The following is a 15,801-nucleotide window of genomic DNA, read 5'->3' as shown; positions in this document are numbered from 1 at the left end:
TGGTAGGAGACTTGAGGCCCAAATAACCTGGAAGGCAGTGGGAGGAACTTGCCCAAGGTCAGACAGTGCTCATTATCTAAGGAGCAAATAAACCTCATTTGAAACTTCAAAACTCTTTCCATTTAACAGCCCTGCCACCACACCTGTGGTCAGAGCTTTATACTAGGAGATGGATGGATTCAGGGGCAGGGTCCAGAATACACAAAGCAGGGAGAGAGACAGGTTGGAGACACTGGTGGTAAAGACACTGAAAAATCCAAGCAGGAATTTAAGGGTCCAGGCCATTAAACCTTTACCCTGAATAAAAGATATTCACCTCAAAGTCAATGATATATTATTTTGAACTATTAGATAGACGAAGATTTAAAACACACACAAATAACTCTTTCACATCAATGGACATATAAATTGGCATGACTCCTCTGGGAGACAATATTTATATATTTTTAAGAAGGGACATACCTTTGTCTTAGAAATTTTTTAATAGAAATGTATTTTATAAATATTTATGATATCTACATAAAGCATATTTGCATGTTATGTTTTATTGCATTACAAATTTATATATTGCATAATACATTCTAGATTAACATATTTTTCTATTTATATTTATACACACAGATTTGTGCAAAAGGAAGTTAATTGCAGCATTATTTATAATTTCAATAGTCTGTAATCCAAATTAAATGTCAATCAGGGAGCAGTTAGATAAATTACAGTACCTATGTAAAATGAAATTCTGCCTGGCTATTGAAAAGACTGAATAGATGTATAGGTACTGATATTCAGTGATCTCCATGATAAAACGATAAACAAAATACTGAACAGGAATACACATAATATGCTACCATTTGTGTAAAAACAAGCAGCACATCCCTCTAGCATATATACAGAATGTCTCCACAAGGATATATAAGAAACTTTTAATTAGCTATTGTACCTGGAGAGAACTTGTTAGCTGTGGGACAAGATGGAAATTATACCTTTATTTTAAATTTTCTAATCAGGTTTGTTTACTGTTTATTCTAAAAATAAAGATTATAAAAGCAAATATTCTAAAAATTCTAAAAATGAGGACTGTGGACCAGGTTGGTTCGTGATCAGAAAAAAAAGCAAGAGACATTTACATTGTGGAAACAAGTCAAAGCTTGCTTGTACGTGGCTTGGCCAAAAATACAAGGAACCAGGACAAAAGGAAAGTCAAGATTACAAGCAGATTTTTGAGTCCAAGAAGGATCAAGGTCTGAAAAGAAAAAAGAAAAAGTGGATTGGAGAATGTAGAGGTAGGACAAATTTTTGATTTGAACATAGTGAAGTTAAAGCACTAGCGATAAAACCAGAATGTTAAGACATTTTCTTTTACATTAAGAGAACCATTCTTTGGATAAAAGTCTGTTATTAATATATTTGGAAAAAATGTTAAATAAAACACCTTTAAAACATCTAGAGTTTTCTGTTTTTACAAATAATTGAATACTTATTTTGCTAACAGAGGGAAAATACGTGACCATACCATGCTACTACTATATGTGTCGGGGTAGAGGCAAGCACAGACTTTGCCGCTGTATGATTACAGCTTTGATCTTATGCTATCTTTTCCTGTCACAGCCAGCAGCCTCATCTTTATCCTAAAGTTGCAACATGCATATTAACAAATGTCACCAGTTATTCTTACTTTATATCCTCGTCGTTGGCAAAAATCACGACGGCCCTGGAGTTGGGGGTGTCCAGGAGTTGTTTGATAATTCTATCAAAGTCAATGGTCCTGTCTTTGCGTTCCTGGGGGATTCTCACGGACTGGGCAATGCAGAGTCCACCTGTTTAAGAAAAGAAAACATAGTGTCAAGAATGCTTCCACAGGGATGTCAAAGCAGCCAAGGAAGGTAGATGAGGAGATTCTGAATCCTGGATACACAATACTTCCTTGATGCTGTTGCTAAGCGAGGATGGCATAAGACATCATGCTGAGTCCTGAGATGTTGTTCATACCTAATGCACTTTCCATGGTATTGCATGACATTCTCCTTATAGTACACTTACAAATATCTAATGATTCCCAGCAATACCAATGATATTACTTCAGAGGAGGCAGGTTTAGGTAGGAAGAAAAAGTGGCTAGGTTGAAGAAGGTTTTTGAATTGAATGCAATACCCCTTACTAACACTACAAAAAGGAAACTACAATAAAGAAATTGGAACAGGTAAAGTTCTGTGTATCTGTGACTTTTGTGGTGTTTGCATTCCCAGAATTTTTTTTCCCTTTTCACCCATCTCTATTTTTAAAGATCAATTCCAGTGGAATAAATGGAATAAACTAAAATCAAGAACACCAACTACAGTAAATCATGGTAACAAACACTTATTGACAACATACTATGTGCCCAAGTCATCAAGTGTTTTACAGATGTTATCTCATTTAGTCTTCTCAAAAATCTGATAAAGTATTTAATATTGCTCATTTTATGTTAGGGAAAGGGAGGAATAGAGATGTGTTAACTCCAAACTTGTCAGAGCCAGTATGGTATTCACTGGCATTATGAATTTCAAGATGGAGAAATACTCATCAGTTTACTAAGCAATGTGTGTACATCTTACTTCCCTGCTTCTTGCTTAGCAGCTGCTCCTCAATCTAGCATTTTATAAAACACACTTAAAAGCCAGTATCGATGAAAAGGATGGAGGAAATATTTATAGAAAAACCCTAATGGCCATGCAAGGGGCACAAGATCCAGGGACAGAGACAGGTAAAAAACCTTACTCTAATGTGTAATGTGTTTAGGAGATATTTGTAATCAATAAGCTCAAACCTAGAACATGGACAACTGGGTGGAAGCTTCTAGACTTCCACAAACATGGACAAATATAAAATCAAATACAAAATTAAGCCTTCATTACACTGGAATCCCAATTAGTGTTAGCTCACTCCAAGCGGCTCTCAACTTTCAGCATACATGGAATCACCTGTGGTCCTTCTTTAACATATAAACACCCAACAAAACTATCAATCATCTTGACCTAACTGACAACCCACACAACAGAAACGCACTTATTCTTTTCAAGCACAAATGCAACATTTATTAAGACAGACCATACTTTGAGCCATACAAAAAACATTTTTAAAGCATAGAAATAATACAAAGTATTTTCTCAGAGTATAACAGAATCAAAGTAGAAATCAATAACAGAAAGATAACAGGAATATCTCCAAACACTTGGAAATTAAACAATATACTACAAAATAACCCATGGGTCAAAGAGAAGTGTCAAGGTAAATTTAAAAATATTTTGAGCTAAATATAAATGAAAGTACAATATATCAAAATTTGTAAGTTACAGCTAAAGCAGTGTTTAGATAGAAACATGGCATTATGTTTATATTAGAAAAGAAGAAACATCTAAAATCAGCAACCTAAACTTTCACTTTAAGAGAAAATAACTGAGTAAATACCAAAGGAAAAAAAAAAAAAAAACAGAAAGGACATAATAAAAGGTAAAGCAAAAAAATCAATGAGTTTAAAAACAGAAATATAACAGAGAAAAACAATGAAATCAAAAGCTGCATTTTTAGCAGAGCATGATTGTGAAAACCTACAGATTCGCTACTCAGGAGACTGAGGAGGGAGAGTCACTTAAGCCCAGGAGTTGGAGACCAGTCTGGGCAACATAGCAAGATCCCAGCTCTTTTATTATTATTTTTTAAGTTGCTTTTTTTCAAAATATAAATAAAATTGATAGATATGAAATGCAGACTGAGACAAAAATGGAGAACTAACAAATGACCCTATTTAGGAATGAAAGAAGGGTAACCCTGATGATCTCATGGATATCCAAACACAATATGAGGATATTAGTAATAACTCTACATCAATAAGTTCAGCTATGTAAATGATATGAAAGAATTCCTTGAAAGATACAAAGTACCAAAACTGAATGCATAATAATCTGAATAGTCCTATGTAAATTAAAAATGCCAAATTCGTCATTTAAAAATCTTTCAGAAAATAAAGATTCAGGCTCAGATGGTTTAACTGATGAATTCTATCAGTGAATGAATACATAAAACATAATCTACACAATCTCTTCCAGAGAATGGAAGAAGAGAGAACATAACTCATTTTATGAGATCAGTATTACCTAATACCTAAACCAGGAAAAGACATTACTAAACAAAAATTACCAAAAAAAAAGCAATACAGACAATATTACTTGGAACATATTTGCAAATATTCTTAAAAATATTTTAACTAAACAAATCCAACACATTTTTAAAAAGATTAAGACTGAGTGGGTTTTATTCAAAGAACAAAAGGCTAATTAATTATTTGAAAAATCAATCATTATTTACATATTGTCAGACTAAGAAAAAACATGAGCACCTTAATACATGCAGAGAAAGTACTTAACAAAATTATCTCTATATATATTTATAATAACAATAATAAACTCTGTAAACTAGAATTAGAAGATAATTTCTTTAGCCCAAGAATAGGCATCTACAAAAAGCCTACAGCTAGCGTCACATTTAATAGTAAGACACCACAAGGCAAGTTGCCCTATCCTGTTCAATACTGTACTATAAACTCTTGCCAAAATGAGGGGGGAAAAAGAAACAAACTATATACATGTTTCAAAGGAAAAAGTAAAATCAGTTCTATTTACATATGACATAGAAATCCCCCACTCCCCAAAAAAAAACTATCAAAAAATCTCCTGGAATAAGTTCCTTAAACGAGGTTGCAGGATATGAAACTCAATAAGCAACAGTGAATCATGTATCAGCAAGGAACTACTGGAATTTTACATTGAAACACAATGCCATTTAATAGTATCACCAAAAAACAAGTCCTACTTAGGCAACAAAATATGTACAAGGTCCGTGTGCTGAAAACTATAAAACATGGCTAAAATATATTTTTAAACATGTAAGTAAATTCTTCCCAAATCTATCTATAGATTCAATGCTATCTATATCAAACTTTCCGTAAATATTTTTTTTTATTTTTGTAGATTTCAACATCTAACAACATTTATATGGAAGGGCAAAGGAAATGGAATAGTCAAAACAATTCTGAAAAATAAAAAAATTGGAGACTCACACCACCTAAGTTTAAGACTTACTTTGAAGCTACAGGAATCAAGCAGTGTATAATGTTGGTAAAAAGTATTGATAGTTGAACAAAGGGAAGAAAATACAGCCTCAGAAGTACGCCAACACAAATATAGTCAACTGATTGTTGGCTAACATGCAAAGGCAATCAAAGGAAAAAGAATAGTCTTTTCAACAAATGATGCCAAAATAATTGGATTTTCTTATGCAGAAATAATAAACCTTGCCTTATATCTTATACAGAAATTAACTCTAAATGGATAATAGACTCAAGTGTAAAATATAAAGCTAGAAAACTTTTAGAATAAAACAAAGGGAAAATCAATATGACCTTGGATTTTGCCAATGAGTTTTTGAACATAACATCCAAAGCACAATCTACAAAGAAAAACATGATAAATTGGATTTTATGAAAATTTAAATCTTTTGTTCCGTGAAAGACAGCATTGAGAAAACGAAAGCACAAGTCAGAGACTTGGTTAAAAGTATATGTTTGATAAAAGAATGTATCCAGAATATATAAATAACTCTTACACTCAGCAATAAAAACACAAACAATCAAACAAAATACCAGAATTCACACTTACAGAAGAGCTTGTGAAGCACATTTCTGATCCCCACTTCTAGAGATTCTTAGTCAGTTTGAGTAAAGCCTGTGAATTTGTAGTTGGAACAGCTTCCCAGGTGATGCTGATGCCGCTAGCTTTGGGCCCACACTGCTCTACGTGAAACTGCTGCAGGTGGTCAGATTTTGAGACATGTTCACCTGGGTGTCTCCATACTGGTTGTAGCCTACTTGGGTAGAAGTAAAATTTGTTCAATGATATTTTTGCCAAACATTTTTTGAGGAGCTCTTAGGAAGGTGGCATAGCGAAAAGGAAGGAAAGGGTAAATCATTGTGCTTTGTTATAAAGCTTACAATGGTACAGAGAGCCAGCAACAGATATATCCCTGGGCAATGGCGACTACAGTCTCAATACCATGATTCCTCCAAGTCTGGAAAGCATTATGGAGAATGGTGGGATGAAACCATCTGCAAACTTCCTGGGGAGAAGAAATGGTTACTTTACCACCTTCTCAGCAAGAGAAGGGGTATAATTTTGTACGGAAACCCAGCTTCCCATCAGGATTCAATTACAGCTGAATGATTAAGCAAATTGGAGCAAACTCCATTTGGCAACATGTCTAGTAGAGGAGCAGTCTGCACACATAGATTGAGGGCTCACCCGGTGTACACTGGGGGAACTGATGTGCAGAGTTTCATGATTGCAGAATTGAGATGCTCATCCCCTCTTACAGGGAATTGCCCGCAGGTGAGCAAAATTAAACACCTCAACAGAAGAGATTGGCTATTAACATGGTAATGGGAATAAACCTGTTCGCAAAGCTAAAATGTAAAAACGAAAGAAAACTGGAAAACAGAGAAAGAGAAATAAACATACTGTTTTGAAAATCAGTTCTTGGAAGGCTTGAATTGTACCTGCTGGAAAGACAATCCACCCCTTATTTGCCTCAGATCCATAAGAGAATGTGGTAGGTTTAAAAATACACTTATATTGTGAGTAGATGACATCAACACAAACATTGAAGCCATACCAAGAATGTCACTGTGAGACAACAATGATGGTCCCATGTACCTACCAGCAAAAAATGGAATCGTGCATTGCATACACACACACACACACACACACACACACACACACACACACACATATATCTGGTATCTGAATATCACTTAGCTTATTTCTCAGTAATGGTGATAAGTCAGCACACTACATTCTCCTCGGACACACAAAAAATATAATCAGAGTTTGATGCTGCCAGTTGGTATTGCAATTGTCAAATTAATTCACACTTCTGTGGGGAGCCAACAAGTAGGGAGAACTGGAAAGTTTCATCGTAAATGTGGCAATTGAAGAGCCATGAGAGATAGGACAACTCCATTCATAGCACCTCAGCTTTCACTGAGAAAGTCCACTGTCAAAACCTTAAGAGAGTGATACATACAAGAGAGATACATACAAGCCACTGAAGTAATGAAAAGAATTTCAGAGTCCCAGAAATCAATCTGCTTCTTGATTCAGAGCTGAAAACTGGTCAGTTTTCTGTCTACACTTGGTAGCTAGCAATCTTTAACAGCAAGAAGAATCTCAGGAATCACACCACAGATGCTTTCCAATAAAATACTTTTCTCTCCCAAATGATTATGAATTATTTTTGATCTAATAAGCAGAAATAACAGAAAACAATTTAAAGCCTGCAACTCAATCCTGAGAGAGCTGATATACAATACAGTTCTATTGATGATCTATTATTTAGATATCCCAATTTAATTTAGTAAATATTTATTGAGACTATTATAAGAAAAGCTCATTTTTTTTTTTTTTTTTTTTTTTTTGAGACCAAGTCTCGCCCTTGTCCCCCAGGCTGGAGTGCAATGGCGCGATCTCAGCTCACTGCAAACTCCGCCTCCTGGGTTCAAGCAATTCTCCTGCCTCCGCCCCCTGAGTAGCTGGGATTACAGGTGCACACCACCATGCCCGGCTAATTCTTGCATTTTTAGTAGAGATGGGGTTTCACTATGTTGGCCAGACTGGTCTAGGACCCCTGACCTCAGGTGATCCGCCCACCTTGGCCTCCCAAAAGTGCTGGGATTACAGGCGTGAGCCACCATGCCCAGCCTCAATGGTGTTTGTTTGTTTTTAAAGAAGTAATACATGGAAGCAGAAGAAGCCTTAGAATACCCACATCCAAATCTCCATTACACATGGAGAAACTGAGATCCAAAGAGTTTAACAGAGATAAAATTAATCATAGTTGAAGGACTGGGTCCCATGAGTTCTGTCTGTGTGCTGATGCTATTCTAAGTACTTCTTATCTATTAACACATTCAATGATTATACCACCTTATGAGTGGGGAGAAAAAAAGAGGCATTCTGAAATAAAATAACTCACCTCAAATCACAACTGAATGGCAGAGTAGTACTGAGGTTTTAATCTTTCAATACTTTAAGCTAAATGACAAGACAGTGATCTGTCCTCACATACTCCACAGATTAAGAGGAGAAGAGAATACATATTATAAAAGGAGATAAACATACATAGAACACGTCTTGTTAGAGGAATCACCAAAGGTTTTATAAAAGAAATTCAATTTCAAATGAGATGTTACATGTCTGTGAAAGGTAGGATACTTAATGGAGGGAAGAGAGGGGTTAACTTTGAAAGGTCAAGGTCATTGTGAATAAGACAGTCCAACCCTCCCGCATTAGTGTGTTTTCATGCTGCTGATAAAAACATACCCAAGACTGGGTAATTTATAAAGAAAAAGAGCTTTAATGAACTCACAGTTCCACATGGCTGGGGAGACCTCACGATCATGGCAGAAGGCAGAAAGCACATATTACATGGCAGCACACAAGAGAAAACATGAGAACCAAGCGAAATGGGTTTCCCTTTAAAAAACCATCAGATCTCCTGAGACTTATTCACCACCACCAGAACAGTATGGGGGAACTGCCCTCATGATTCAGTTATCCCCCACTGGGGCCCTCCCACAGCATGTGGGAATTATGGGAGCTACAATTCAAGAGGAGATTTGGGTGGGAACACAGTCAAATCATATCACCTCCATTTCCCCTCCCATCTTTGCTGAGAGATTCCTGGTTTTAGGGTGGTGAGGCATCCAGTCCCACACAACCGCTCATCACTGATCACAGTCAAAAGGGGTCAAGTATGTTTCCCAATCTCCCAGCCTCTTTTCAACTACAAATAATCACGTGACCCACAAAAGAGGGAGAAATTTCCTAGAGTCAGTTCTGGGAAAAGTTTTACTCCCATGGTAAAAACAGAGGGAGGGGGAAAGAGAGAGAGAGAGAGAGAAAGCTGGCATGACTTTTCCTCTAACCCTCTATATATTATGATGTCTGCACTATTACTGTCCTCTTGGCACCACTAGGACACAGCAAAAGGATGACCAATTCCTTAAAACTGGTAAACCAGAAAAAGAGAGAGAACCAGAGTCCCTAACATCATGCACCATTGAACAGAATAAATACTGTTAGCACCCACCTACTTCCTGATATGAGAGAAAATGAAACACCTTTTCGTGTCAACTCACAGCAGTCAGTTTTCTCTTATTTGCAACTGAACACAGTCCTAAATGATCTTTACCTCAAAACATTCCAAGCTCAGTATAGAAAAGAAAATTCTTGAATATAAAAAAAAAAAAAGTCAAGAAAATTACAAAGTTAAGAGTCCCAAGGAATCACTGCGGCAGTGAGGATGCTGGGAAGAGGGTGTGGCTGGCACCTGCATGGATTTGTGGACAAGATTGTTAGGTGAGAGAGGGAGACAGTGGAACAGTGTAAATGGCCACAAAGAAACTGGAAAGAGCACCTGGGGGTGGGGAGGGGTGGACAAAGATTTTGGTGATAGAGGCATTGAGAGTTAAGAGTACAGGGTTCTTGATCTTTCTTAGCCTCTAGCTCTCTGTGTGATCTTTGACACGTCCATACCCCTTTCTGGATTGCCAAGGGAGAGAGAGGAAAGAAAGAAGACAGGAAGCAAGGACAGATGAACACCCCCAAAAGCCTTCAGCAGCCAGAATCTAGGGAACATTTTGAGGAACAGATAGATAAGCATGGTTGCAGTAAAGTATAATAAAAAGCAGAGGTTAGGCTGGTGGGGTTGGGGTGGAAGTACACAAGACTTCCTAAGACAAACCACAGGAAACTGAACGCTTAGATAAAAAACTCTCTGTTCCCTGCCAGTGAGGACCACACCTCTCATTCTGAGCAGAATGCATGTTTTATCTGCACATGCTAATGAGGAATGAATCCATCATATCTTTCAGCCAAGAAATGTTGAACAGCAAGTCTCTATAAAATGTATTCAGGAATTTTATCATTTTATCTCAGGCAAAATATTGCCTGAGAAACATTTGCATTATACTTGAGGACATGCTGAGGTTTAAAGCAATCTTGGACACAGCTATATGTACGCTAGCTGACTTAACCTTAAAATCTAGGAACTAAAACAACACTTAGAACAACGCTTCCATTTTACAGATGGTGAAATTGTTCCAGAAAGGGGAAATGATTGAGAAACTCTGCATCACAGCTGAGGCTGCAATTAAGTTTTACAGATTTCTGATGTCATATTCCTTTCCTTTGTGTTGATACTTTGTGATACTTTCTTTGCCATTTTTAGATTCATGTATTCATTTAAAAATATTTATTAACCAACTTTCATATTTCAGGCATTCTTTTAGTTACTATGAGGGGAATATAGAAATTAACATAAGATACAAAGATCTTGCTCTCACAGGAATATATACTAATAAGACAACTTTTCTTTTTTTATTATTTTTATTTTTTTATTATACTTTAAGTTCTAGGGTACATGTGCACAATGTGCAGGTTTGTTACATATGTATACATGTGCCATGTTGGTGTACTGCACCCATTAACTCCTCATTTACATTAGGTATATCTCCTAATGCTATCCCTCCCCCCTCCTCCAACCCCACGACAGGCCACCGTGTGTGATGTTCCCCTTCCTGTGTCCAAGTGTTCTCATTGTTCAATTTCCACTTATGAGTGAGAACATGCGATAATTGGGTTTTTGTCCCTGCGACAGTTTGCTGAGAATGATGATTTCCAGCTTCATCCATGTCCCTACAAAGGACATGAACTCATCTTTTTTATGGCTGCATAGTATTCCATGGTGTATGTGTGCCACATTTTCTTAATCCAATCTACCACTGATGGACATCTGGGTTGGTTCCAAGTCTTTGGGTTGGTTCCAAGTCACTATTGTGAATAGTGCTGCAATAAACATATGTGTGCATGTGTCTTTATAGCAGCATGGTTTATAATCTTTTGGGTATATACCCAGTAATGGGATGGCTGAGTCAAATGGTATTTCTAGTTCTAGATCCTTGAGGAATCACCACACTGTCTTCCACAATGGTTGAACCAGTTTACTTTTCTTTTTAATTCCCTCTCAAGACTATAATGACCTCTGCAAATGATCTAAGCTTAGATGACAAACAAAATCCCAATAAGGAACACCACATTTTTTTCAACAGCTGGTATCTTGGCAGGTCATGAGCGGGTTAATCAAGTTTGTGCTCCAATTCAAGAAGTCTTTGGAAAGCAAGCTGTTCCTTTCCCTGAACAGAACTAAAAATTGGTTGATTTTTTACAGTCACTGGTTTTCCCTGTGATTTGAACAGGCTTGGCAGTCAGAATCAATTGTCACTGGTCTCCACGCAGATTCTCTGTAAGAATGTCCCACTATTCATCCCTGGACAATAAAAAGAAGGTCAATTCATGAGGTTAAAACATGGCAGGTATTTACAAGTGACAGTTCTCATTTCTTCAGTCTCACCTGGATGTATATGGGGAAAAAGAAGCAGGCATTTTTGTTATTCATTTTAAGTCACGAAAAGTAGGGGATAATAGAATAACTTGTCCATGTGGGATTCATCTAGAAAACTTCAAATCAATGGGATTTTAGAGCAGGCATATATGTACACTATTTCATTACACTTCTAAGACAGTGGTTCTCAGGATATTATCGGACCTTTGTGAATTTTCTAGTAATCTGTGTGTACATTTCTTACAGTACTATACTATAGTAGTTTTTAAAATTATCTATATACTACTACTTTCCATTAATAATGTAATAAGTACTTGTGTCATTCTTTGTTGCTTCTTTCACTAAAGTCATATCTCTCCCCAATAATAACTGCTTTTATTGGTTCCAAAGCATTTTTAATGCCTCCATTCTTTTTTGAACACTGCCACATAATACCAGAGATGGACAGAAGTGGGGTTATGGGTCCACTTTACAGATGAGATGACTGGAGCTTGGAACATAGGTTTGTCCAATGCTATATAGCTAAACGCAGGACCAGGGCAAAAATTGAGAAACATGACCCTTGACTAGAGCTATGTTCCTACCAGTTCTTATACATTCTGATAGGATTTCCTTCACTTCCTACCCCTCACTCTTTCCTGCATCACATTCCTATCAATGAGTCAATAAAACAGAATAAATGGAAAGCTTGTAACTCCAGTGTGGTCTTCTAGGCTATCAAAGTCATGTAAATGGTAAAAAAAAATAAATAAATAAATAACTCTTTTGTAATAGCATCTTTTCATTTGGTGAATTAGTGCCAGATATTTTACCCCAACTCATCCAGACAAACAAATACATCTCCCTTTGTGTATCCTTAAAGGAGAACGATTGAGTCTTTGTCCTGTCAATAGGAATGGGCATAACATATATTCAGATCTCTAGGCTTGTTACATATGGTAAATGTAATGTTTAAATACACAGAATTTAACTTTGTAAAGAAATATAAAGAAAACACTACTGTCATAGATTATACTATCAATTAGGATAACAGCTTGCCACATTAGATATCAAAATTAGAGTTATAAAATATGATTAGTCTTCATTGATTTGGGGACCTCTGAATGCTAAATGATAAATTGAGCTTTAAGAATTGTGCTATTTTTCAGCATCTTTATCTGCAGCTCTTGTTCCCCTTACCTTTAGTGTCTCTGCTAAGATATATTAGTCCTGCAGCAAACTATCACCTCTCTTAAGACTTGAAAGAGTACACATATCAATTAGAGCACTTTTTTAATGTGAGATTTATCATTGTAAGGAAACCTTGCTATTTATCAGGATGTATGTCCCAAAGCAAATAAGTGGAAACAAATAAATCCAGCTTTTAGTGGCTTAAAAAAATGTGTCACTCTTATCATTTTTCAGAAAGCCCAGAGAAAATTATTCCCCTTCTTACTTAGGAGTGAAATATTTAAGATTTTTATCAGTTATGCTTCTTAAGTACAATAGGTAAACAAAGATGCTAGTTAACATCACATTCTTCATCTTTGTGATCAAAGCAGATGACTTTGGGTAAAAGCTTCCCAAGTCCCAGAAGATCGATTGACTTGTTAACAAGAGAAGGCAAAGAGTTCATTGAGTTTTCTCAGTGTATGAAATAAAACAAGACATTTGAAGCCGATTTTCCATCTTCCAATTTACTGGCCTTCTCTTGAAGTCTTGCTCACCCTCTTTATTTTCTTTAGAGAATTCCAACAGAAGTCAAGTCACAAAAGGGGCTACCCAAGCTTAAGAATTCAATACTTAGGTTCTTAGGTCACACCTAAGAGTTTGAAAGATTTTTCTGCAGTGAATGTCTCCAGATGATATCAGTATACTTATTTGCAAAATAGATGTGAGCTTACTGGCAGAATTATTCTGAAAATAGCTTTATTTATCTCTATCTATGGGATCAACCACGCCAGTTTTAGGGGTAGAAGGGGAGCAATTTTTCTGTCCAGGAATCAGGAAACAGATTCAGCTACAGCCATTGCCCAAGTAATTTACCCAAAACTGTGCCCGACAAAGCCAAAGTCCTATCTAAGATGATGCTAACTGTTCATTTTAAGCCAATGTAACATTATTTTTGCCACAGGATTTGCAAATACATTTGTCTTTTGTGGCATATTCAATGATATTATGTTTTGATAATAGAAATGAAAGATTTTTCATTCTGAAAAACAGAGTGTACTCAAAAGAGGAATAAATAAAATCCTACCTTTAATGACCTCAATATAAATTTGATCAACCATTTGCGACAGTCTTAAAAAAAGAGAGGAAGAGACATGCATGCAGATATCCTTAAATTCTAGAAAGAGACACAAGTGATCGAATAAAACACGACCAGTTTTTAAGGCCTTATGTTTGGGGTCACAAAAAAATTCAAAAAGAAAGAATAAGAGAGGATAAGAGATTATTTTCACCTCTGTCATTACATATTCAAAGGGTTATTGAAATTTAGTAAATGAAATAAAAAATTAATGAGAAGGCTATGTTCTATGCATAAAAATGAAATCAAAGCTTTTGAAGCAGCTGAATCTGCAAATCATTTTGATAAACAGCATTTCACATTAGCATCAGAGCAACACCCACAAGAAAAGAATGTGAGAGGTAAATATTTGTGGATATCATATAATTTATCTCCAGAGTATAACAAGTCAGAAATTGCATGAACCTCAGGTTTACCAATTGGCCTGACAAATACCAAATTACATTTTGAAATGTAATTACTCAAAACCGTATGTTAAATGTTTAATGCAAAATATTAAGAAAAACATGTAATCTTGTAACAATGAATATGGGTTTTAATTTAGGTTACACTAAGCAATCACCTTTATGATTATGAGTTTTGAGCATTAAGCGAGCTCTGGCAAATTTCCTTCCCATGAATGAAAGTACAGGTTTCTTCTCATTCAAATATCTTAATTAGAGACTAGGATCACAGCTGGGTTACTACCTGTTTGACAATGCTGTGAGTTAAAGAAATCAAAGGAATGTACATAATCATCCAGATTTAAAGTGATTTGCTATATTCATATGTGGTGTGTGGACTCAACCCACATTGTCTGCTAATGATGCCCCATGAACTTCAGCTCCAAAAACTCTATCCATCCACACTAAAATCACGTTGGGCTTCAGAAATTAAGAGATAAATTAGAAGGAAAAAATCATAAATAAATATGATAAGTAAAACAGTGGAAAGGCATAAAGAACCAAGAACCTTCTTTTCCTCTCAAACTAAGGTTAGAGGTGACTTACCAATAGACAATTGGCATCACAGTGCAACAAAGAGGACAAAAAACTATTTCGTAGGTGGAGGCATCCTAGAAAGCATACAGTCTGGCCTGGCCCTCAAGGAACAGAGGAGTTTACATGGATGTTGAGAGTATATGCACACTGTAACATACAATATTTTATCCCCAGTCTGGAGTTCCTCTCTTACTTGTATTTTTTTGGACAACAACCCCTTATAATTTACCGTTTTGTGCTCTTGAAAGAGAAGGCACACTAATAATAACTATGGGATGTTTACTATGTATTAGGCCCTATTTGATTGTCATGTATGATCTTCATTCAATAAAACACACAATAACACCACAGGTTTGATGGGAGACACACTAGGATGGGGGTGGTTAGAATGACCAGGCAATATGAAGTGCACTCTCCATAGGGGGTTTTAAAAAGAAACAACTAAAAGCCACCTGCCTTTTATCTTAATCATATAATAATAATTCTAAACAAAGTCAGGGAAAAATACTATTCTTCTAAAAATCTTTTGTTGGTCTAAGTTAGGAGTCAGCAAACTTTTTCTGTAAAGTGCCAGATACTGAATATTTGAGACTTTGCAGGTTATATGGTCTCTCTCACAGCTACTGAACTCTGTTGTAGCCCAAATCAGCCAACTGCTCTTGACAACACAGAAGCAAATGGTCATTTCAAAAAAATAAAATTTACAATGATAAGTAGCCGGACACATGTAACTTGCTGGTCAAAGTCTGCTCATCTCTAATACAAGTTCTAAATAACTGCTGCCATAACTATTACGTCTTAGTAATATATGCATAAGCTTCAAATTACCATCATTTTTATTGGGTATCCTTTAATAAGCATTATATTTTATAAGGAAGTGAACTCAGAGAACTCAAAACTGTTCCATTTCATGATTATTATTGAAAATACTTTTGTAATACAGAGGAGGAAGCTGATATAAAATGATTTTAGTTCATAGTATGCCCCTAAGTAAACAACAGTTTTGTTTTATAAATGAACATAGTAAAGTGAAAAATGATTTGC

At 36.0% G+C, this 15,801-nt stretch overlaps 1 protein-coding gene across 7 annotated transcripts in view; it reads right to left on the bottom strand.

The window, feature by feature from the left end:
• The window catches only part of GRM7 (glutamate metabotropic receptor 7), a 902,635-nt gene that overhangs the window by 462,142 nt on the left and 424,692 nt on the right, over positions 1-15,801 (bottom strand). For all 7 annotated transcript variants that reach the window (XR_012431374.1, XM_045384769.3, XM_045384772.3 and 4 more), the window contains exon 3: positions 1,676-1,817. Coding sequence is in view for 6 of the 7 variants with exons in the window: in XM_045384769.3 (XP_045240704.1) it covers positions 1,676-1,817 (142 nt within the window). In the remaining variant the exon portion in view is untranslated. The remainder of the gene's footprint in view (positions 1-1,675; positions 1,818-15,801) is intronic.

The sequence above is a fragment of the Macaca fascicularis genome, chromosome 2 (assembly GCF_037993035.2).
Source record: "Macaca fascicularis isolate 582-1 chromosome 2, T2T-MFA8v1.1".
In the NCBI taxonomy this organism is placed as follows: Eukaryota; Metazoa; Chordata; class Mammalia; order Primates; family Cercopithecidae; genus Macaca; species Macaca fascicularis.
Note: the sequence above shows the minus strand (reverse complement) of the source record. Positions and strands in the feature narration are given on the sequence as shown.